This window comes from Prosopis cineraria, unplaced genomic scaffold, assembly GCF_029017545.1.
Source record: "Prosopis cineraria cultivar Desert tree isolate PC_DT_omini unplaced genomic scaffold, ASM2901754v1 PC10, whole genome shotgun sequence".
Taxonomy (NCBI): Eukaryota; Viridiplantae; Streptophyta; class Magnoliopsida; order Fabales; family Fabaceae; genus Prosopis; species Prosopis cineraria.
This window is the reverse complement of record NW_026555341.1, coordinates 8,587,356-8,612,379: the sequence shown is the minus strand read 5'-3', so window position 1 is coordinate 8,612,379 and position 25,024 is coordinate 8,587,356. Positions and strand designations below refer to the sequence as shown.

At 30.9% G+C, this 25,024-nt stretch overlaps 1 protein-coding gene and 1 long non-coding RNA gene across 2 annotated transcripts; one reads left to right on the top strand and one right to left on the bottom strand.

Moving 5' to 3' along the window:
• Nucleotides 1-7,102: 7,102 nt before the first annotated feature.
• On the bottom strand, nt 7,103-10,280 carry LOC129322702 (ABC transporter G family member 14-like). Its single transcript, XM_054969038.1, has 5 exons — nt 10,113-10,280; nt 9,204-9,996; nt 8,783-8,959; nt 8,459-8,646; nt 7,103-8,209 (listed from the first exon to the last, which is right to left on the bottom strand). Exons 1-5 carry the CDS (start codon nt 10,278-10,280, stop codon nt 7,565-7,567), a joined length of 1,971 nt encoding a protein of 656 aa, XP_054825013.1. The 3' UTR covers nt 7,103-7,564.
• On the top strand, nt 10,152-11,445 carry LOC129322703 (uncharacterized). Its single transcript, XR_008596281.1, has 2 exons — nt 10,152-10,291; nt 11,014-11,445. It is a non-coding gene; the product is annotated as an uncharacterized LOC129322703 (long non-coding RNA).
• The last annotated feature ends 13,579 nt before the right edge of the window (nt 11,446-25,024 follow it).

Here is a 25,024-nt window from a genome sequence, read left to right as displayed (position 1 = left end):
TCGTGGCATTATTAGTAACTATGGAAATTTAAGATGTATACATGCAAGTCAAATAACTATAGACATGCATGGTGGGAAACCATAAAACAACATGACATCATTTTTCATATTTCATAATGCAAAGTATGATTATCAATCTCCTCCAATCCTCTATCACTGCTGACTGAATTCATAAGCTACAAAATAATTAAGAGCTAGACCTATGTGACTGGGTTAATCCAAGCTCTCTAATCATGAGAGGTGACTCGAAGGTCCTATAATAATTTTTAGACCAGGGTTTTCCCTATCTCGAATACAAGGGTGTCACAAAGCCCGATTACTATCTTTTCTAGTTAGGGTTCAAGAGTAAGCTTTATTATCACCTTCGCTAGGTGGGGTTTAAAGGTAAAGCCAAGAACCAAACAACAATGCCTTACGATGTTGGTGTGATCCACATGAACAAAATCACCATTCTCTATTAAGGCAATCTCTTACTATCAATATAATCATGCCAATATATCACATACTAATTAACACATAGCATATCACAATATTATCATCATGCTCTTACTCATTAATATTTTTTCAACTTTTAAAGAATTCAAACTATCATTATCTCATTTAAAAAAACCACTCTTGCATATTTTCAAAATAAAAACAACATACATATACGTTGAGATATATATATATATATATATAGGAATTATAATTTAACAGCTCACAAATACCTATAAGTAATTTAATAAGCAATAACATGAAAATATATTCTTATAGATACCTCAAACCTTTGTGTTACCAAAGGTTACCCTTTAATAACTTGTCTTCCTCAAGCTTATTCTGAGCTTAATTGATGCTCAACGACATCATTCTACAATATTCTGACAAACCATTATAAATATTAGTTCAACTCCACAATACTAACATAAAGTCATTACTTTCAATTAAGTAGCTAACTCAAATATCAAACTTCTCATATTTCTCACAATCAATACAGTCTAAATCATTTAGTAGCATTAAGAAGCTTCTATTAGTTCAGTTAGCATCATTATCTAGTTTCCAACCAATTAATTCAACATTTTTCTTCAAAAGATTAGATTAAAAATTGAGAACCCAAGTATATAGTTGTGTAAACTCATCATATAACTTAAAAACAACTCCCATTGGCTTAATTAACTTCATTAATCACATCCAACAACCCAAAATCTTCATTTGTTTATCTAGGGTTTATCTAAAATGGATGATCTACCTTTGTTGCTCGATAAACTCACCAATCTTTAGGTTAAAACACTTATACAACTCCCATTATTTGCATTATAAACAATAGGTTCAGCCATAACTCCCAATTAGACTAAAATCATCATATCCCAAACTAAAACCTAACTTCCACAAATGTGCAGAGGGAGATGCAAGGAGATGAGTACCTTAAAGACTGAAGCCTCAAATTTCCTTAAAATGTCATTCCTATTATTCCTTAGTAAAGCTTTATGTATGTCTTTCGTTTCTCCCTTTCTTTCCTTTTGTTTCAAGCCCCGTCGTTATGATATGATTTAATTAGATTTTTAGCCATTCATCGCTATGCATGACATGTTAATTGTGACAAATGATATTGAAACTCAAACCTACATTTCTACATCTTTGCTTGGGCCCAGGCAACTAAATTCATTTCTAGGCTCGATCCAAAGGTTATAAACTATTACAATAGGCCCATTAACTGTTCTTAGCAATCCTTGAATCAATTTATTCTCAAAATTACTTAGTTATCCTTCATTTACTTATTTAGTCAGGGATCTAATTAGGATATGTACCTAAAGACAATTTGGTTTTGTATTAAGTCCCTAGCGAAGCTTCATAATTAAAGCTATGTTTTGGCTTTTAATCTGCTTGAAATTAAGGCCCCTAGCTTTGTTATCCATAGTGATGTTGTCCCAAGATAGAAGGTAAGGTTATTTAGTCCTATCAAACCCATAACAAAGAAAGTTTTTGGAGCATTTTTCCAATTCATCTAAGACATTGATAGGTAAGAGCATAGTCTGCATGGTGTAATTTGAAAGTGTTAAAGGATAGATATTATAAGGATAGATTTTCCTGCAATGTTAAGATATCGACCCTTATATGAGGGCAATCAGGAATTTTGTTATAAAGGAATTCAAGGTACATGGCATGAAATTACAAGTGGAATTGGCCTATAAGGTCATCATCTTTGTTTTCTTATGGCTTCTATATTGTTTAAGGTATTTACATCTAACCATATGTTTTAATGGATAAGAGACAATGGTTATGAGAGAGTATATTTCCTAATTTCCTCACAAGCCATGACTTCTTAAATATGGGTACTTTTTTTTTTTCCAACACAATTGTTTGATTTTTTTTCCTTTCTCTTAAGGCTTGCAAAGAGGAAGGACAACTAAGAGGAAAATTTTTTAAAAAATAGTAAATTTCTTTCCTATTTTTAGGAGTTTTTTATCCTTAATTTTCTTTCTATTCAAACAAAAGGTTAATGTATTTCATTTTTAACTACCAATTTTATTTAAGAAAAATTAAGTCTACTCAATTAAACATTGAGATATTTTTATATTATCATATAAATATTATAAGGTTAAAGTACAAATCTATTCTTGATATTTTCTAAAAATGTTATTGGTATTCTAAAGTATTTGAAGGCATAATTTTGCCCTCAACATTTTTTAAAACAATACAAATTTGCCTTACTCGTTATGTTTGTCGTTAACCTTATTTTTTTTAACTTTATTGTGCTGATATGGCATTTCCATTTGGCATTTACCTCTTTTTTTTCCTATAGGAAGAAAAAATAGTTTGACCTTAAGTATTCATTTTTCCTTTTTTCCTTTTTTGATATAAAGAGAATAAGACAAAAATCAGTCTCTATGTTCTACTCTATACTAATTTGAACCATATTTAAGCTCTACACTATTTACAGCATTAGCTAAATCTCTTCTACAATGGCAATGTATGTAGCTTGATATAAGGACCCAAAATGGTGAATTCATTTTTCTTTCATCAAAGGAAATTAAAATATAAGATTGTCAAAATAAAAGGCGACAAAACTAAAAAAAACAACAAAACTATCGTGACATACTAGCCACTAGGATTGACTTTCCTTATCAGTATTTGACCTAAGGCCAAGTTAGCCAAATAATCCATGACCTCATTATGCATATAGTCAATATTCACTACCTCTACCCACCAATCTCGCTGAAGCAAAACAACCAAATCATCAAGTAGGTTTGAAGCCTGAAGAATAGACCACTATTTAGGCCATTATATTAAACCTTAAATAGTCAATCACGCAGCAGCAATTTGACAACCTAAAGACGTCTTCAAAACCACATATTCAATCTCGTGCAAGTTCATAAATGCAATCCAGTACTTCAAGCTAAAAATCATCATCCATAAGAAACAAAGTTGAAGTTAAAAGTAAGAAACAACAAGCAAGAAAAGAATTGAGCAAAACTTAAATTAGTAGTTGTTCTTTTTTTTCTAAAAATCATCATCCACAAGAATGTAGGGATCATTATCCACAAGAACGCAGGTCTGCGAAGAACTGAGCTCAAATTGATATGGATTTGCGACAGACTAGGTTGAAGGGCGATCGGGTTTAGGATTCAAATCTAAATCTCGACCCTTTGGAAACTCACGAATGGATGACACAATGAGAGAGAGCTTAGAGAGAAAGAGAGCCCTCAATTTCTTTAATCTTCTCTAAACACTTTTGATTCCTCTTGAGTTTTATGTTTGATTGTTGAAATTTAGGCCTTTTAAGGACGAATTTCATTTTGAAGAAGATTAAAGAACATTAAAGAAGTGATAGGGGAAGAAGACCTAATATGGCAGTGATAAAAAAAAATAATGGTGGACGACAAATGTAAATGCCATGTCAACACAATAAAGCAGTCAACAAGCTAGGGTTAACAGTCAACATAATGGTCTTGTAGCAACAGGGCAAATTTGTACCATTTTGAAAACATCTGGGCAAAAATAAACCTTTAAATGCTTTAGGATATCAATTGCGCCTCCAAAAAATTTTAGGAGCAGATTCGTATCTTAACCCAATATTACATAACCAATTAATGTTATGTAATAAATATTATATAAGGGTCTTTTTTTTTGTAAACAAAAGAAAACAAGACACATTACACAAACTAGCAAAAACTCCCAACATATCACCAATCATTAGAGATACAATCTCTCTTATGGAGGTAACTTAAATAGCACACAATTGTCAATTTGATTGATACTTTGCTTGGGCTATTGCCCTCCTTAAGCACATGCTTAACCAAGATCTAGATATCACTGTCAATAAGTTCCATACCATGCTTAAGTTGTCAAAACTCAATTTGACCTAAATTCAAAAGTTCCTGCACATGTTTGCAAACACTCATAGAATTACTTTCCACCACAAGCTTCTTAACCTTGAGTTGTTTATATTATCATGTAAATATTATATAACCAATTAATATTATATAATAAATATTACGTAAAAGGTCTTTTCTTTATATATATCCACTAGAAAATTATCCATTCCATGCCTAGAAAGAATCAAAATTCAAACCAAAATATAGTCATGTTATGAAGAGAAACTATCATAGAAAGAAGAGAATACAGTGTGGAAGAAGAAGAAATAATCCCTTATAATTTAAATATCACATTAAACATATCATGTTAGGTTTCCTTCCAAGAATTTGGATTTGATTTGTTATTACAAGGGACTAATTTTTTCTTTTAAACTAAATCCCATTAGTATAATAGTGGAGTTATTTAAAAATGCCTCTTTAATTATTTAATGAGAACAAACTCTTGATATTCATCACAAATAAAGTAATACCGAGTATATTAACCTATAAATTAATAACGATAGAAAATAATTAAAGAGGGATTGAAAGAAAACTTAAATCAAAACTAAAACAATAATAGAAAAGGAAACCTATCAAGACCGGTCTGGGATTAATCAACGTACGACATATAAAGACTGCAAATAGATTAATTTCAATCAAAGATCAATTAGAACCCACTAACAAAGATAATGAGAAATAACGATTCTTTGCCTACAAAAAAAATTGAAGCAGTGTTAATTAAAGCCGCCCACTGAGCCAATTCGGCCCCAAACCGTCTGGTGCATTGTATCATATCTGTACATTTTAAAAGCCCAGATCTTTTATCGATCACAAGAATCAAAGAGCATATTACGGCACAAAGAGGCTTTGTTCATGATCGTGATATGGCCGATGATGCATCCCTATGCGAATTTCTTGTAGCTTTCGGTATTGTTTACTGCCGACACTTGGGATAATTGCAACGTGCTGCAAACGTGGCATCAGTCTTTGTTCGACATACCAAGCTCAAGAAGAAGCCTGTCTTTCTAAGGAAATCTTTTGGTCCCACTCACGTGTGCAATCTTTGAGGTGTTTCTCCTACGGCTTGGAAATTTCCAAAACCTATGAACTAGAATGATTTTCTGTGACACTTTTAGCCCAGGCCGCCTCGTATCTGGTTCCTTGACCAAATCCCGAATCCTTCTGTTAGTTTATCTTTTGATCCGTTCGTTGGCCGGTGTCCTTGATTAAATGAATGCTTGTTAGTTAACAAGTTATATTGCGGAATATTATGGTTCTTCCGCATGTAAATTATCTTCCTCTATTTTGATCATACATTGTACCTATGGTGTTGAAAACAGAGAGAATTTTTAGTCAATCTTCTAATGGAGAAGTAACTGACTGACTACTACTGGGATATGAATTTCTGCTCATAGGCGAATCGATTTGATTCTTTTTGTAGAAAAAGCAGAAATCAGAAGGAGTGTTTAGAAACGTACACACACTAGGCGGTGAAAATCTAATGATATTTGCATAACATTCTATTTAGCAATTACTAGAACTACTAAAGTTGGTTATTCACATCATTATACTAGGCTTTCTCTCTCTCTAAGATTGGTCGTTGGGTTAATTAGTTCCACATATCGCTGGCTATAGGCGGACTTTAGTTGAACAGTGGCCATGGCTGCAAAACACTTACATGTGAAGGGATTCTTCCACTTGTGATGCTTAAGCAATGTGGATGCCAAAGTGGACCACGAAGTTATCAGCTTCCACTCTACCGATTGTTATTGCAAGGCTTCCAGTTAATTTCTTTTTCTTTCGTGGGTTTCTAGAACTGGCTCCTTTTTGCTTCCGGACGTAAGCGTTCTGAAGGCTTTTTCCATATGCTTCAAAATATTCATTTGATTAAATTTTTGTTGGTTACTGGAGCATCTCTTGGATAAAAAGCCTTGTCATGGATTAGTTAGACTTCTATTATGTACAAAATAGCCTATCTGTTACCATTTTGCTGTCTGCGCAGAAAGAATGCAAGTTCATGGGTTGCTAATTCGCATACCTAACACTTCTGATGAAAATGAACAACTAGGGTTACATGAGTGTATTCAAGGTTTGATGGATCCGTCCACAATAGAAATGTTTCAAATTAAGTGCCTGTTTGGATAGAGCAGTTAATCGATTTTGAGGCAGAATAATCGATTTCAATAGAATTCACCCAAACAGCCAAAAAAGCTGCCATCTTTGATTTACCAATGCTTCCAAAATTTCTGTTTCCTCCTCCAAATCTTGCCAATTTCATTGATATAGTGCCCTAAGAATTACTATATAAGCCGCACGAAATTATTCTTATACCCTAAAGTGTACCTGCTTGAAAATTTTACTGCAATGCGGGTTTATATGCAGTCGTTTTCTATGTTAACTTTCGAAGTGATATGGAGTGGATACTGGATAATGCACTATGCTCAAGTAGAGTGTGACACGGATCTTTTAGGTGTCATTTCATATTTGCATGAAGAATCAGCCTGATTTCATTGATTTCCTGCTAGATATGTACCCTGGGCCCGTGGCCATCAACCCACTTTCTAGTAGTACCAACAATTTCATTCTGACTCTTTATGATGAGCACTAAACTAAGCTTAATATGGTTCTAATCCTGCCTTCATCTTTGCATTATTGGGGGAATGAATTTCACTCGTTTGGCATGATTTTAATGGATTTGCTCATGCTCCATCACTTCATAAAGGAACCACACTTTTGAGCTTTTGAGTGACAAATTGAATGAAACTGTTGGATATTTTTCACTGAATAAGCTTTATTTCCTTTTTATGTAACTAATAATGCCCTTGGGCCAATCAGTCTTCTAGATGTGGCAAATTATGCAGGGAGATATGAAACGACAACATTTGTGGTTACAATTGATTCCCTTAGAGGTTACTGGGTTTTGATGTCTGGCAGCCATCTTTGACCTTCAGCTGACCAACATGGGTTTATCTTGTCGCTTCTTATCAAGTGGCATATCCCTTGCGAATGAGACTATATAAATTTATTCTAAAGAACAACTTGGGAGTTAGTATTTCCTACAACAGTAAGAAAAAGTTTGATAAATCCAACTCAGGAAGAGTTGATCAAAATTCCATTACATGAGTTGCATCAGAAGTCCTAAATTCTAGTATTATTCCTCAATTGTTGAAGAAGAAAAAAACTCTTCTAGTTCAGTTCTGTTTGTATGAGAGCTGGGTCAGATCTTAGCTCCTTTACCTCACTCTATGCAATGCTATGTAAGCAACAAGTCGATAACCTACCAACATCAAAGCCATAATGGCCACATCAACCCACAGATGATTCAAACCCATTGATTTGATCGGAGGAAATTCTCCAACCCTACAGAAGACACCCTTTGAGCACTCATAAACATCATTGTCATTGTACTGAACACCAAGAAGAAGTTTGTAACAATAGTAGCTGTAACTCAAGTACTTGAACCACATTATGAAGGGAGGGATCTGTTGTACGTAGTATCCTCCAGCAATGAGAAATACAAGGGTTGTGACAGAAGCTAAGGTAGTGGCCTGCTTGATCTCCATAAGAATAGCACCGAATGCTAAGCCAAGACTTTGCGAGACAAGAACACTGTAAAGAACCACAAGAAGGGAAAGGATGAACGTCATAGGGTGAGGTTTAAGCCCTCCCATCCAGTAAAGTATAAAGACAAATGCAGTTGGAAGAGCCAGCTCCAGTGGCAAGTCTCCTATTGTTCTAGCTAGAAAGTAGGATGAAAGGCGGTACATTCCTGATGACCGTTCCTTGATCAGCATTCTTCTTTCTTGAGGAAATGTGAAAACTGCATTGTATAGAGGGTAGAATCCCCAGAAAACAGAGAAGAAAAAGATCAAGGCAACCTGCATTACAGATACAGCCCCATATTAGCACTTATCATCACTAAATTAAAAGTTGTGCCTGAACAATATTTGTTTATTGTTCATAGCTTTTAACGTTTTCTCTTGAATAATAGTTTACAAAACATAGGACAAACGGTATGAAATGGTGTGATGCTGTGATGAAAATGAGAAGGAAATACTTGTAGTTGATCTTTTCATCATCAACTGAATAAGAGAAAAAAAAAAAAAAAAACTTAAAGCTGCTCTTACCCGGTCTTGAATGTGTGATTCTGGTGTATGCCACCACAAGAGTCCACCAAGAAAAGCGACACTTATGACTTGGAAAATTCTCAGCCTGTTGAAAGCTTCATATCTTCTCTCCCTTAGGCCCCTTTGTAGTAGTACCTTAAACTGGTACCACCAGCTTGTGCACCATTGCTCTGGTTTTATGTCACTTTCTGTATCAATTAAGTAATAGAGGTATTTTAGACTAGTGACGGTAACAAATAACAAGCTTTAATTTCATATTTAGTCAACTTTTTTTTTTTAAAAAAAACCTTTTCAAAAACAAAGGTTAAGAGATAAAAGACCTACTTGCAGAGGCATCTTTTGTGATATTGTAGTTGTTCACGTTCAGGCTGCAAAGCTCAGTTTTCAACCTTGTTGCTATGTTCTTGTCGTACGCAGAAATCAGGGCTTCCCTGACTAGCTTTCTTTCTTGCTCCAGGCTCTCACTTTGTTCAGCTGCATTTTTGGAGTCTGGGGCAATCCCTGCATTTTTCCAAAATTTTTGGGACGTTGTTAGTATTTTCATTCTCTAGACTGTGCACAACAATAAAGTTAAGGGTCTGTGTCTAAGCAAGTCATGAGATGCCCTGTAGAGTTTATTAAAGTGAAATTCAGGAAGTTCTGAGAGTGGGGTCTCATTATATTCATCGAGTGAAGCAGCATATGAAGACAAATGAGGGAAAAAATTAAAATGAAAAATAATCAAAAAATAATTATTGTCCATTACCATTGGCAAGATCAAGCAAGAGATCGGCTGGATTGACAGTCATGGATGTGGAAAAACCAATGGATGAAAAGTACTCCAAGGCTGTAGTAGCAGGACCATTATAGATGGGGCAGCCTTCAGATAGCAAGACTACCTTATCAAACATGTAGTAGAGACGACTAGATGGCTGGTGTATGGTGGTCACAACAGTTCTACCTCCACTTGCCAGACGTTTGATCGTGTTTAGGATCCTCTGAGCTGTGGTAGAGTCCAAACCTGAGGTGGGCTCATCTAGCAGCAAAAGGCTTGGATTGATGAGCATTTCCTGACCTATGCTTACCCTCTTTTTCTCTCCACCTGATATTCCTCTGAAAAGTGGACCTCCTATCATGCTTCCCCTGCACCGAGTCAGTCCTAACTCAACAATAACCCGCTCTACATGCTCGACTTTTTCATCTCTGGTCAAACTGTTAGGCAACCTCAAAAGTGCAGTGAACAATAGAGTCTCAAAAACAGTCAGATGAGGGTATAGAACATCGTCCTGAGCCACAAACCCAGTTCTTCTCTTTATGGAACCTGAGAAGGGCTGATTGTTGTATGTGATCTTCCCAGATAATTTACCATTGAGACGGCCTCCAAGAGCTGTGAGAAGTGTGGTTTTCCCACTGCCAGAGGGACCCAGCATAGCCAGTATTTCTCCTGGGCAAACCATACCTGTAATCCCATTCAATATGGTCTTCTCCTTGGAATTCCATGAACTACCCCAACACAGTCCTTTCTGCTCTAGTTTAACTTTGTAAACCAGTTCCTCGAACTGTAAAATGAGAACAGGACACAGACCAAAAGAGTTAGCGCAATTGTGTCAGAGAAACTAACATTAATATTCATGGTGCTGCTATAAGTATATATGGTCTTGGGAAAGGGTATTACCTTCAGAGTTATCGGGTACAAATTCAGTTTGGGTAAAGATTGTTCATTGGTTTGTACGGGGTAGGCAAGGACAGCTGAGTTATGGAGCTCTGACATCTCTTGCGCTCCTTCTTCTACGGGGCTACTACTGCAGTATTCTGGTTTTGGTGCTATGGAGTTCTGTGGCATGGCTAAAGAAGGTGAGGAATTTGCAGTCTTTTGGTGATGGTGGTGGTGATGGTGATGATTTTTGGTTGGGGGGGTTATGTCAAGAAATCCCTTTTAACTTGATTTCCCAGTGTGTTGTGAGGAACACATGAATATATAGTAGGGGCTGACAGGTTTGGATGTTTACTGTTTGCCACTGTCCTTTATAGGCCTCTCTTGGATGGTGGGATGCCACCTTCTTTTTATCTCATGTTATTCTAACACAACCAAGATCACCCAAATTTTTATTTAGAAATTCTTAACCATTTATTCATAGAGACCCTGTGTGTGAGTGTGGGAAGAGGAAAGGAAGTTTTTTGAATATATTTTCAGATGCTTTAAAATTCGGAGAAGTCACAGGGAAAATTTAAAATGGCATGCTAGCCATGCTCTGTTTGCAGAAAGCACTCTGCGGGTGTACGATAGGGTGTTTATTAGGAATAATCTTACATGCAGAAGAAAGAAACAAAACAGTAATTCAAACAGGCGAAATCAACTTCCAGTTCTATCTTAAATTTTCAAGTCTCATTCCTCTTGGGTTTTCAGTTTTAACAAAGTAAGGTTGTAAACGCCAAGCCACGAATAAAACAGAAAAGTGAGAAGACAGCAGTACTGCATAATGTTTTAGCTTTATATTTAGCAGATATTGGATGGATTTTGTTCTTTGTAATTCAATAGTGATATGCCCGTTATATCCGTATGTTTGTGCATGCAGATTTGATATGCAAAACTAAAGGAAGGACTAGCTAGTACTGGCTGTCATGGCAATCATAGTGTTTTTTGCAGCATTTTTGTCTATGTACTATCTCATGGAGCAAGTGGGTCTACTGCTTCATGCTGCATACCCCAGAGATTTTTGATTTTTTTGAGCTATTTGTTGCATATGGCTTTCAGATATGCTCTGTGCATAATGTGTTTGTGGGCATGTGAAGATGGAAAGCATTGGAAATCTGAATATTGCAGATTTGCTAGTGTCAGTGATGACTCTTCCACCATTCCAACAATGAGGCTTGCATGAAAACTGTGGCAAACCCTAATCACTTTCTAGGTCTGGCAGTTCTTTTGTTAATAACATGCTAAAAGGCATCTACATTAATTTGTAGTGTTGTGTCATGTCTATTTCAAGTGAGTATACTTTTGGGTTGAATTTTTTCTTCTACTTCATTTAGTATGTTATAATTTTTTAACCGGGACAAATTTATATGCAAACAGGACATGGTATTATTCTATATTTCTGCATAAATGAGGGTGGGGGGGATTTCCCTCTGGATTCTTAAAACAAGTGTGGTTGGTTTGTCATTTCCCACTACAGGAATGCAACTAAATATAAATGGAACTGCAATTAAACACCTTTTTAAATATGAATGGACGATAGAATTGGTTATTTTCATTTGCCTTCTTTTTCTCATATAATGATTTTAGGACAATGGCATGATTTTGTCTCCCCCATGTGCTTTAGTGTGAGTTATGGTCAAGCAGTGAGTAAAGGAACCCTCCAAAATCAAACCAAACAGTGTCCTATATTCTCTCCCCTCATTTTAATCTGCATGTGGTAGCTGTCCGTTGAAGAATAGTAAATAAAAAAATTAAAAAAAGAAAAGGAAAGGAAAACAAGCACTTTTTCCTCGTTCCCAAAGCACATAACCACGTCCATTTGCTCTGCATGTTGTTCTGAACCCATAATATTAAAATCCTCAATTTGGTCAGTCAAATCAATAAATCGTTAAAACATACCTTATTTGGTGTAATGAAATGTTTTGTTCATGATCAATTTTGAATATAATTCAATTACAGTTTTGACACTAATATTTGAACTAGTGTCTTTATCTATACTCAATGATCAGTTTAGTTTTTAATACTTTAGTTGAACCACTCTCATATTTTGATGTTGAGAGGAGAAATAAAGTTCAAGCTTCCCAAGGAAGTCTTTCCTCTTTACTCGTACAAACAGCAAGAATAAATTCAAAAGGATACATGGGGTTTTACCAAAGAGAGATAAGGTGATGAACTTGACTAAACTTTATTAGTAGAAAATGGAAAGGAGTAAGATAACAGTGCTTTTGTTTGTAAAATAAACATATTAGATATTGTTATATTCCTTCTAACAAGCTTATATGGATTAAATAACACTACTGTTTTCAACATTCGTATCTGCAAAATTCGATATGACTGTTCATATTACGGTATAGTTCCTCTGTTAAAAAGGGCAAGGAAAGCAAGATGCTAACCAGCAATATGTTTACCATTCTTTTTTTTCTTTTTTGTTTTTTATTTTCTTTTTTGGGTTGCTGCTGAAGTTTTAGGTTCTGCTCTGCATAAGCTGAATAAGAGAGGAAGAATGATTAAAGGCAGAACCCATCAATCAGATTCCAATTTGTGTCCATAAAATAAATATTTTTTCTCTTCTTTTGGAAGAGCACTGAGATAAAGTGTGCACATAATGGGTCCTGTGGGGGAGCCTACCTTTTCAACACGGAAGACTTGGCTATTTCGTCCTAGGTGCGCATATATGTTTTACTATCAACTTGTATTAATCAATCAATTTATTTTATTTTTATATCTAAATGCATAATTGATGCTGTTTTTTTCCCAATCCTCCCTTTTCTCCTTTTCTTTAAGGCCCTCACTTTTTCACATATTCTCATTCATTCCCCCTCGTTTTCAAATTCATAACTTGTAGCTACTCAAGCATGGATTCTCTCGTCTATTTTTAGGCTAAATCTGCCCTAAAACTAACATATCCACTAAAAACCACAGTAGCCATCAATTTGAACCTTTTTGAACCCAATTCATAATATATTACTACGGGCGCACATGTAATGAGTGAGAAAGTGATCTTATCATAAATAGAAAACATTGCACTTGAGTAGTAAAAATAGGGAGAGATATGAATGGACATTATTATAAAAAATGTTTGCCGAAGTGCCCTTATCAGAACGCTTATTTTTAAAGGTAGGAGCAAAATTTAAGGGAGCATTTAAGCAAAATTTATGGGAGCGTTTTTTTAAAAAAATTCTCTGAAAGACGTCACTTATCTGAACACTTTATTGATGAATAAAATTTCTTAAATTTAATTTGTAAGAACCTTATACTACTATAGGCACACATGTATCACGTGAGAAGTTGATATTATGAGACATAAAAGGGAAATGTTTAACTTAAGTGGTAAATAGGATGATATATGAGTAGAGATTTGGAGATTAAACTTTATACATAATAAAATTATAATATAATTATCAATCAACTGTTAAAGTTAATGCAAAATTAACATAAATGAATCATGAATATATTTTTCTGATTTCGTGCCATCAACTTTTGCAATTTTTTTTAAGAAAAAATATATATTTTAGTCTCTGCACTTTGCTCATGTTTTGTTATAAGCTCCTACACTTTGTTTTTGGGGTTTTTGGTCCATACACTTTCTTTTTCTGGCATTATAAGTACTTAAATGAATAAAATGAACAAAGTATAGGGATCTTAAATGAATATAAAAGTATAGGAACTCAAAATATTAAAAAAAGTATAGAGACTTATAATAAAACATAAGCAAAGTATAAGAATCAAAATGTATGTTTTTCCCTTTTTTAAATATCAACCTTCTTCCTTATTTCAAAAAAAATCTAATTTACTTTAAATTTGTATCATATAATCTAAGGATAATTATTCCTCTTGTCATGAGAGAGCAGGCTATTTCATTATTGATATTATTCATTAGATTTTCGTCCTTTATTAGTTCCTTTATTTGGAATAACAATCATATGGCCGAAGTTTAATATTCAAGTTAAAACACATGGGTAGTCAAACATGGTTTGACCCATAAGGTGTAGAGTTCCAATTCAAGTCTCATGGGTCTTATTAATTAATTTGCAGGCTGCGTCTGGAAGTTTTAAGATCTAACGTGGAATTATTATAGAGGTCTAGATCCAGTATCATATAATAAAACTCATAATTTACATTTTTTTTTATGTTTGTGAGTTGCAAAATTATTTATCAAGGTTCTATGATAAAATGATTCTAACATTTTATTTTTAATATGCAATAGGCTTAATTCATTTAATTTATATAATTATATTGCAATATAGTTTATCTTTGATAGAATTTAGACAATTTTTCAATTTAAAACTTATTTAAATGCCAGCGATTATTATTGATGCCATCACTAATATTCAGTACTATTTTTTTTGGGAACAAGTGTGTAATTTTATAACTAAAATTATCATTAAAATATCTTCATATATTTATCATTCACTTTTTATTATTATTATTTTTTTTGCTCTGCATACATTTTAATAGCATTTTGCAAAGAAACAAACTCATTTTTTCTATAATTTATCTTTAAATCTCATCCTACTATATGTTTTACAAAGTGAAATTCAATATTATAACTTAAATAAGGTATATAATTCATGTGAGGTCCTAGGTGACGGCCTTAATGGTTTAAGCGTTACCATGGCCTTGTTAATGCGTAGTTAGTAGTGCTTTTTTTTTTTTAATATAAGGCCACGGAAATTCTGCATCGGAGAGATAAAAAACATCATGTCATGTTAGATTCCATGAAAAATCTATATTATAAAGGATGGATGGTTAAAAATAACAAGATCTAAATTGTTTTGAGAGGCGTAATAAGCAAGTATGTCAATGTATTTATTAGGTTCTCTAAACATATAATCAAAGGTGATAGTCTATTCTTTGATAGAAAAATATCTGACTTTCTTGATAATTTTTGAAAGAATGTAACCATCAGAGAAATTACGTTGAATAAGCAAGAGAGCTTCCATAAAATCATAATAGATATTGATTTTAGTGAATTGCACATTCAAACAAAAATGAAGCCCTTTTAAAATGTCCAAAAGTTCCACTACAGCATTGGGTTGGTAGTTAAGATATTTTGAGAATCTCATAATCCAATTTCTTTTATCATATGATATGATGCTACCACAAGTTACAACTCTATTGAATTTGATAAAATACTATCAAGTCAAACCCAACCTACTAAAGGTCTCTATTTGGCCTTGGATCTTTCATTGTCACTACTAAGGATACTTAGTCTTGATTGAATCCTCACATCATTGATAACTTGTTGGGTTCTAGAAAATGCAATGTCTAGGGCCTAGTTGTTCTCTTCAAAATAAATATTTTTGCATTACACCTTTTAAATGTTCTAGCAAACATGAATAAAAAGCCTTTATCATGGAATTCTTCTTATGTTTAGGTTTCCAACCTTGATTTTCACATTCTAACTTACCCAATCTTGTACAAATAAAGAGAAGAAGGTATTAAGTTTGAGAGGTTTAACAAGTTTATTAAGCCAAAAATCACGAGCTTCTTTGCTATCTCACAGAATATGAATTGAAGAATCAAGAAAGTTGCAACCAAAAGTGCAAGTTCATTGAAGAGGAATACTTCCTTTGATATCTATGAAATTCATTTGGAATTTATCCCAAGTAGTTTTTTAAAGAAAGTACTTGATTTTCTCATAAATAGATTACTTCCAAGCTCTAAACCAGATATCAATATTAACTTGGTCCTTTTGTGATATCAAGATTTTATAAGCAAATTTAATAGAAAAGCTTCTATCAGAAGAAGGTCTCACATCAAGGTGAAAGAGGCAATTTAGAAAACTAAAATTCCATCCTCATGAGGATGTGCGAAAATCATAGATTCTAATATGAAGAACAATCTTGACAATTAAGAGTGCGTGTTTAACAAGAGGTTCATAGAGGGGGGTTATTTATTGTAATAGTTTATTAAGATCTCATGCACAAAAATATTTAACTTGTTTTAATTTGAATTTCGAAAATCAATCAACTTTCTATGGATTACAAAGTCAAGAAGAAATAAATTGAGCAATGTGAATTGTCATTAGTTATCATTGTGACATTTGAACTTTTAAAACCCGCCATACAGCACACAACAATTAAGCATGTATTCAAAATGTGACTAAAATTCTTCAAGTTCCCAATCTAATTTGTGTGACGCCCGGGGGAAAAAAAAAAATACTGTACAAATGAATATCCAAAGTCTGTGCGAACCAGCATGGGGAAATATTTTGTAATCGTGTTTCATGAGAAAAACTGTTTAACTACTGTTGTTGTTCCCATTATTGGTCTGAAACTAATCTTCTGACTGTTCGTATTCCATGACTTTGTTATTATGGATCTATGCGGAGCCAAAAAAGAAAAGAAAAGAAAATATCAAATTCCACGTAATGCTGTCGATTTGTTATGGGGACAATTTCAATTAAGGGCCATAGATAAAACTTAATTATTAGTGGATTCAAAAAAAAAATTAAAACTTCAGTTCAGTCCAAAAGAATTAAAGTAAAAATAATTTCAACAATAAAAAGATCTAACTATTATTTACTTGTTATGCAGAATCATTAGTTGTTATTTTTCTTACTTCACTTATTTATTTACTAATTTGAATTGTAAATTATATGAATTTAAATATTAATAATTACATAAGACTTGATATCAATTGTTCAATTACAAACAATAATATCAATTGTTAAATTGTTAACTTTACTTGTTAATTTATTAACATTAATTATAAATTACTGACAAATATTATAATTTACAATTGATGTTAGTAAATTAACAACTGATGTTACTACTATTTAACAAACGGACATAATTTACTTACATTAAATGTCAATAATTTATAATTAATGTTAGTAAATTAATAATTAATGTTACTATCTATTTAATAAATGGACGTAATTTACTTGTATTAAAATAATTTAAACTCGCCACATATTTATATAGTTGTGATTAATTTGTAATCATTCAACGTGGAATTATTATAAAACAAACTATAAGGCCTATTACTTACACCAAACTAGCTTAAGCTTTTTTTTTTTTAGGGATAACAAGGGGATCAAACAACAAACCCAAAACAACTAGCTGATGCATCATATGTCTAATACATGAGTATGGAAACATCAAGTGCATTTTTTCCTTTTCTTTTTTTATCCTTAGCCTTTTGTTTTAAATGTAACTCTAAATTGGAAAAAATGTGATGATGAAGACAATCCAAAGAATGAAACTATTGGTTCATTGCAGTTCTTCTTTCTTATAATGAAATTTATTTTTTTTTTAAATATTGTAAATATTATTAAAATTAAGTAATAATTAGAAATTATGAAAGTTATTACTCCCTCTGTTTAAAAATATAAAAATATTTTTTATCAAATCTCACTCCCCAATAAAATAATTACTTATTTTCAAACTAACCATATCTTTTTATATTTACCACTATTAAATATCCTACAATAAATATAAAGTCATTATTAATATGAACGTTTTTGAAAAAAAGGTAATGATTATACTTTGAAAGACTAAAAATATTTTACATTTTCAAACATTCAACTTTTCAAAAAATACCTTATATTTTTTAACAAAGAGAGTATTTATTAAATTAATATCCTTTTGTTTTTGGATTGTAGGTGCTTTTAAAATTATCTATAATCCACAAAAAAAAAACAGTTTTTTTGCTAAAGACATGCCATAGGACATGAATTCTAGTCATAACTGTTGTAGAAAATAGACTCTCAGATAAATTTTGACCAGAACTGTTTTAGTAGAAGCCGATGTAAAAAATCAATTTAATGCATATTAAAGGTTTTTCCTATGCTAGTGTAAGACAAAACCTTTAGAATTAAGTTTCTCAGCGTAAGCATGCACTATATAGAGTGTGATATTGATTGCTTAACTTTCTAATTCTGTAATTAAATATTATTCTCGACCTTTATTAATATAATGCCACCTCTTAAAATCTTAGGCATGATTGAGGCATGTAAAGTGATTCCTACTTGCTGGGTGTCGACAGTAAATTATGTTCGGAAAGTTATTTTATTTAAAATTGGCAGCAAATAAATATTATTGTGAAAATGTTAATGATTGAAAATATTATTTTAATAATATCTTTAAAAAAAATAGCACCTATTTTGCAGCAATGGGCATGAACATTTAGGCCTTGACCTGAATCGACAGGGGAAATCATTCCAGTCAAATCAAATTATATCTATTCCTCTAACGGACAAAATTGCACGCATTTCATTGACATTTCAAGAAGAATTATATTTAAATATTAACAATATTTTAAGAATTTTCGTTATATTTATTTTCAAATTTTTTATAAAAAAATAATAATAAAATCTTCTTAAATTATATAAATAATAATTTGACTCTTAAAATTTATAATTTTAATAAAGTCTCTATAGACCTCTTTGTTAATAATTTTTTTAGTGAAAAGATCATTTTATATTTATTAATAAATTATAATTTTTTGTTCAATTTTTGTTATTTTTTAAAAAAAATTGTGATTTTTTAAATGAAAATTATGAATGGAGTTCATTATGTTGAGAATTTTTTTTAATAATAGAAATTATATTAATAAATTATGATTTCTTGTTCAACTCCTGTAATTTATAAAATAAAAATTATTATTTTTTAAATAAAAATTATAATTGAAACTTATTTTTTAATAACAAAAATTGCACTTGATAAGTTATGGTTTTTTATTCAAATTTTGTAATTTATAAAACAGAAGTTATGATTCCTTAAACAAAAATTATAAATGAAATTTATTATTTTAAGTAAAGGTAAAATAATTTTTTTACTAAAAAAGTTATTAACAAAAAAATCTCTAAAGACTTTATTAAAATTATGACGATTTGATATATTGAATTATTATTTATATAAATTAAAAAGATTTTACTATCATTTATCCTTTTTTATATTCTTGATTTTAATTTTATTTTAACAAATTTTCTTATTCAGAAATAAGTTGTTTTATTAACTGACAATCTAAATCTACGAAGGGGATAAATATTCTCATTTGATTTTGTTGAATGGAATAGAAGGAGACATATTTTAATAATATTTTGATTATATTTAAAAAAAAATACTAACTGGCGTTGATTCAAGTAAAAAAAGATTGATATGATATATTTCACTCGTCTAAAAAGAACAATACAAGGATTTCAATACGGTTTTACCATGACTATAAAAGAAAAATGACCCACCTCAAAGATTCACTTGGTTACATGTAAATCGAGCATGAATTCATGTATTTTAGACCCGTTAATAGTGCGATTCAAAAATCTTGACTGACAAGCACCTCACCTCTTCTCGTTCGAGCTTCACCTGCACGCCGTTTTCATTCTCTTCAGAAATGATGTTCAAATCACATGTTTTTTAATCCACTTAACCAATTAATGTTTCTTAAAAAAAAAAGTTGATAGGGTGTGATTTTAAGAAGATACATGTAAATAAATATAACACTGCATATATATTATCTAAAATATTAAGTCATTGAGTTTATGAGTGTTTATTTTATCTCTATATTTTTTCTACAATTGATGTATTGAGACTTTTTTTGCTCTATTAAGTCAGGTCAACTTATACTTGACATCTCAATATATATTTTCATCAAATATTGCCAATCAATATGGTCTATCCATTAGTTTTGAGAAATATGGTGCTATTTTTGTATGGTCGGAGTAACTATTCCAATTTTTTGTTTTTTAGATTTAAGGATATACGAATTGATCCTAAACAGAAATTTTGAAGGTTGAATTGCAGCTTAAGCCAATAATAAAGGCTTTACAGGCGAACAATTATTCATATCAACTAGATCTAGGCATGTTATATAATAATAAAATTTTTACAAATATAACTCATATTATACAACTAAATCAAATAAATAACCTAACACTTATTATACTATATGTTGTATTATGACTTAATTATAGGAGCATTTGTTAATAATATATCGTGATATATTAATAATAAATTTTTTATAAATTTTTAAATTTTTAATAATAAAATTCTTGTATATTGATAATAAATTCTATATATATCAATGTGAATCAATTATATTCCTAATTTTTAAAAATTTGGTCCATTTTTTTTTTGGGTACAAGATTTTTTGGGCCACTAAGCCAATTCATCCTCTAATAACAGTTACAATAAATTTTTTTTATATACAATTAACTTATATGCAATTCTATATGTACTTCTGTCTTTAGTTTCTTTAAACACTTCACGCAAATATCAATCCGCTTTTTATTAATTATTATATAAAAATTCCAGCGATGTAATATAACTATACAAGTCGGAGGTTCTCTTGGAGTTGTAATGATCCTTTGATTTACAAAAGGAAAAAAAAAAAATTGGGTGCCACTGAGTGATGAATATTGAGAATGACTTTGAAACCATAATTCAATGCAAAATAAGTACCCACTTTTTGTGGTGGTGTTTTTTCAATTTCCATATTGTAAAATGACCGGATTATTTATCCTTTGGAAAGAATTGATTGGGATCTTAGTTACGTGATTAAATAAATAATCAAAGGTCCACAGCCTGAAAACGAAACCGCGAATGAAACGCAATGGGGAGAAGGAGGAGGAGAAGGAGGTTCAACTGGAACTAATGATACGGGATAATGCGTAGGTGTCGTTTAGCAAGCGAGCAAACGTAGTTTGAAAGCTGACACGTGGCACGCACTCCAATATTCTAGTGGAGCAAAGCCTTGTGTCGTTTTCTATTCTGTGCTTCCCCAGTCCCCACACTGAATCACTGATTAGGTCTAGACAATCTCACGCGCACCTCCTCCCATGAATCATTTGGTGGCGCGTGGGTCCCACCTCCCACTACTTCCTTCCCGCTGCATGTCTTGTTTCTTTTTTCTTTTTTAATTATCTGTTTAATTTAATTAGAACAAGGTTTTCAGAACCCAATATATATATATATATATATATAGCTCGAATTTGATTTTAGTATATTTAAATATAGAATTTTTTTATATTACAACTATATGAAATCTTGATGCGCTTTATTCACTTGGACATTTAAGGTAACATAATTTTTTTTACATTCTTTTTATATTTTTTTTGTTAAGATTTGAAGATTTATGTCTTTGTAGTCATTTATCCATAATATATTTTGCCGTTCCTTAAAAAAACATAATTTTTAAAGTAAAATAATATGATTTATTCAAAATTTTATTAATATTTTATTTGGGTTGTTTATGGATATCTTCCTATTAAAAATAATTATATTTGAGGCATAGCCAAGTATTGAATATAAATATCTCCTCTATTAGAGTCAAGAATAAGCGTCTAATTTTATAGGTTGCCTATTTAAGCTCGTTTTAATAAGGGTTCAATCTTGAAAAATTAATTTTTTTTGGGGTGCCTGACCCTTATAAGTCATAAAAAACAAAGCTCAAGCCTATGTAACTCGTGAAGCCCATTTTGTCTTTTCCCCCTAAATAATCCTTCAAATGCACTATTTGATATCAACTCTAAAAACCTTAGACATTCTCTCGATCTCTCAAACTTGTCTCTTACTCTTTGTCTCTCCTCAACGCTCGAGTCTCCTCCCTCTTGTCAATTTCTCGACGTTGTGGTCTCCTCCCTCTTCTCAAATCAGAGTATCGAGCTTGTTGGTGTCTTGATTGCCATGCCATCAGAGTGCTCTCCTCCCTCCTCATGATCTAATGTTTTGATTCTTGGCCTCTCGATCTCAGTAGCATCACGGAGCTTTAGCCTCTCAATTTCAGCAATGTCGATTCTCAAATCTTGACTTCTTTCGACTTTAGCCTTTAAGTTTGCCTCCTCTATCTTAATTTGCTTTTAGTAATCTAGTCTTGGTTGATGCTTTGATTATTCTTTGATCTTGTATTCATTTAATTTTATTTGTGGTCTTGGTTGTCTAATTATTGTAATTTATGGTTTTGGTCTTTTAGGCTTCGAATATGATACTAATCTATTATTTTATTTGTGATTTTAATTATATGATTCATGCTTATTTGCAATATGTCATCATCTAATGCCAAAACTAATAAAACTAATAAGAAGTCAGTTGAGGAGGAGAGTAATAGAAAATCAACTCCCGTCCAATTTATTACATTCAACATGAAATCACTTAAAAAAGTTAAAAGTTATACGACAAATGTTTGGAATTTTTTTAAATTATAATGTTAAATTTTAATTTATTTCACTTTATTCATAACAAGGCTTATAAGCCTAATCTTAAACCCTTTAAATAAGAATCGGGCCTCAATAAAATTGGGGATAACCAAGCTTTTGAGCCCAAGCTCATATGAGCCGAGCTCACCTATTTTTTATATTGTGATACCAGTATTTTTTTTATTTATAGTTCATCCTTGAAAGCGCATAATTTATTATTTTATTTATTCATAGAAAATATTTATTTTATGGTTATGTATCTTGCCATGTATTTTAAAATTTTAGATCATTTTAAAGAAAACTTAAATTGCACGTATTTTAATGCTATTGACTTTCTTTGGATAAACAACAATGTTTTCGACATTGAAAAATTAAAATTACAAAAATGTACTCTCTTTATAGTTTATAGATTATTAGCACGTTTTTCACTTAGGAAAGCATGATATGCTATTGACAATAAATTCACTGAATTTATTTTTTTACCTGAAATTCTCTAAATTTTATTTGTATAAGTAGTGTTTTAAAAGTTTGATCATGTACAGATAAACCTAACTTGACATGCAATTACACATACTTGAAATCATTTGTGGAAATTTAAAAATCTAGGGAAATTTTGGAATAAAGTCTTGAATATTAAAAAATAGAAAAAATTAATTATTTGGTTTATGTAGTTTTGGCCTAGTTGTCATTTAGTCCCTAAACTTTAATTTATTATAACTCATTTTTTATAATTTTAATTCAGTTGTAACTCAATTTTTATAATTTTAATCATTTAAAATATTTAAAAAATAAATAAATTATTTCATAAACTTTAGGTCACATAACACCATAGACATTGAACTTGTTTATTCTACAAATTATTTTTTTAACTTTTAAAAACATTATAATTTGATACTATTATTAACAAAAGTTAACTTTGATTATTAATTGACAGAAAAATGATGGAAAAAGGCATCAAAGATTATAGAAAATGACTAAAATTTTGAGCTCTTTATGCAATTTTTTGGTATTCTTATGTAATTTTTGAAATTATTTTTATTATTTTTTAATTAACTAATAGTTAAAATTAGCTTTTATTGATGGTGGGAGTTAGATTGGATTGTTTTTAAAAGTTAAGAGAATAATTTACATAATAAATGAGTTTAAGGTCTACGATATTATTAGAAGTAAAGTTCAAGAAGTAATTAACTTATGTATTCTAAAATATTAGTTCTTATATTTTAAAAATAAAATTATAAAGGCCACAACTATTTTAAAATTTTAATCTTTATAATCTATAAGAATTTATTAATTTAAAATATTAATCATAAAAATTTAAAATAATTTTAATCTTTATAATTTTATTTTTTTACATATAGAAACTAATATTTTAAATAATTAAAAATATAAAAACTGAGTTGCAATAGCCAAAATTCTTAAATTGAGTTACAACTAAATTAAAATTATAAAAATTAAGTTATAATTAATTAAATATTAAAAATTGAGTTACAACTGAATTAAAATTATAATAACTAAATAATTAATTTTTTTAAAAAAATATCCACGTAACTTAAAATTTAAGAAAAAACTATACAACCAAATATTAATAAGGAAAAAAAAAAGAATGAATTTTTTATTTTTATTTATAACTTTTGTGTGTTTTAAATAATACAACTTGTTAAAGCTTAGAATCAATCTTATATTTTACATTGATGATTAAACTTAAAGAAAAAACCTATACCTTATTACAGATATAAGATTCAATATGAATGGTGCTCTCACAAGTCACGTCTTTATCTAGGGTCACTCAAAAAATAAAAAATAGCGACGGTTGCGTTTTAAATTGCTGCACTTAACTACCTTAATTGACAGTTGACCACCACTTTCATCCCATAAAAAGCACAAAAAGAAACTAATAACAAAAGGATGGGCTTTTTTATTATTATTATTAATAAACCTTATCTCAGATGATAAGAATTTGATGTAAAATTGTGAATTTAAATTTTTTTATTGATGTAAAAATTTTATTAATAAGTGATTTATAAATATTTTTATAAATATTTTTTGAATCTCGATGCATGTGAACTTAACTTACATAAATTTTTTTATATCAAAACAAAAGATGATGAACTTCTTGTGGAGGTTAACATTAACTAGTGATAAAGCTCATCGCTTCTAAATAAGAATAATAAAAATGGACAACTGGCTGGTTTTATTATTAAGTTAAAATATATGTAAAAGTCCTTTAGCCAAACCAGTGGTTGACCTTTCTTTACACACACACACACACGGTATATCTTTCTCATCTTTTGATACCATGAAATCTAGCTTGTTCATGTTCTAATCTCTTTGAGAATCAGCCTAATTATTTTCACTAATTAATTATCTATTTATTTTAATTATTATTAGAGGTTCCGATAATATTCATATCCTTTCAATATATATACTCCAGTCTACATCAATTCTGATGGGACACTATGAGCGGTCTAAGGCATTCGTGACTATATATGCTAATGCTAGCATCTATTTAGTTAATAAATGAGATCATTAATTAATATATTTTTACCTCTGTTCCTTTTCTTTCTTTTTTTTTTTTTCGAAAAAGGAGTTTGAAACTGTATTGACATGTTTTCGAAGTGATATCTGATTTAAGCATGTGCTTGACATCCAGAATAAAGGAATTTTATTTTATTTCCTTCAATCACAAGTTGAAATAATATATGATATTATCTTTAAAGTAGATGTGACGATCGATTTTGAGAAGGAAAAAACA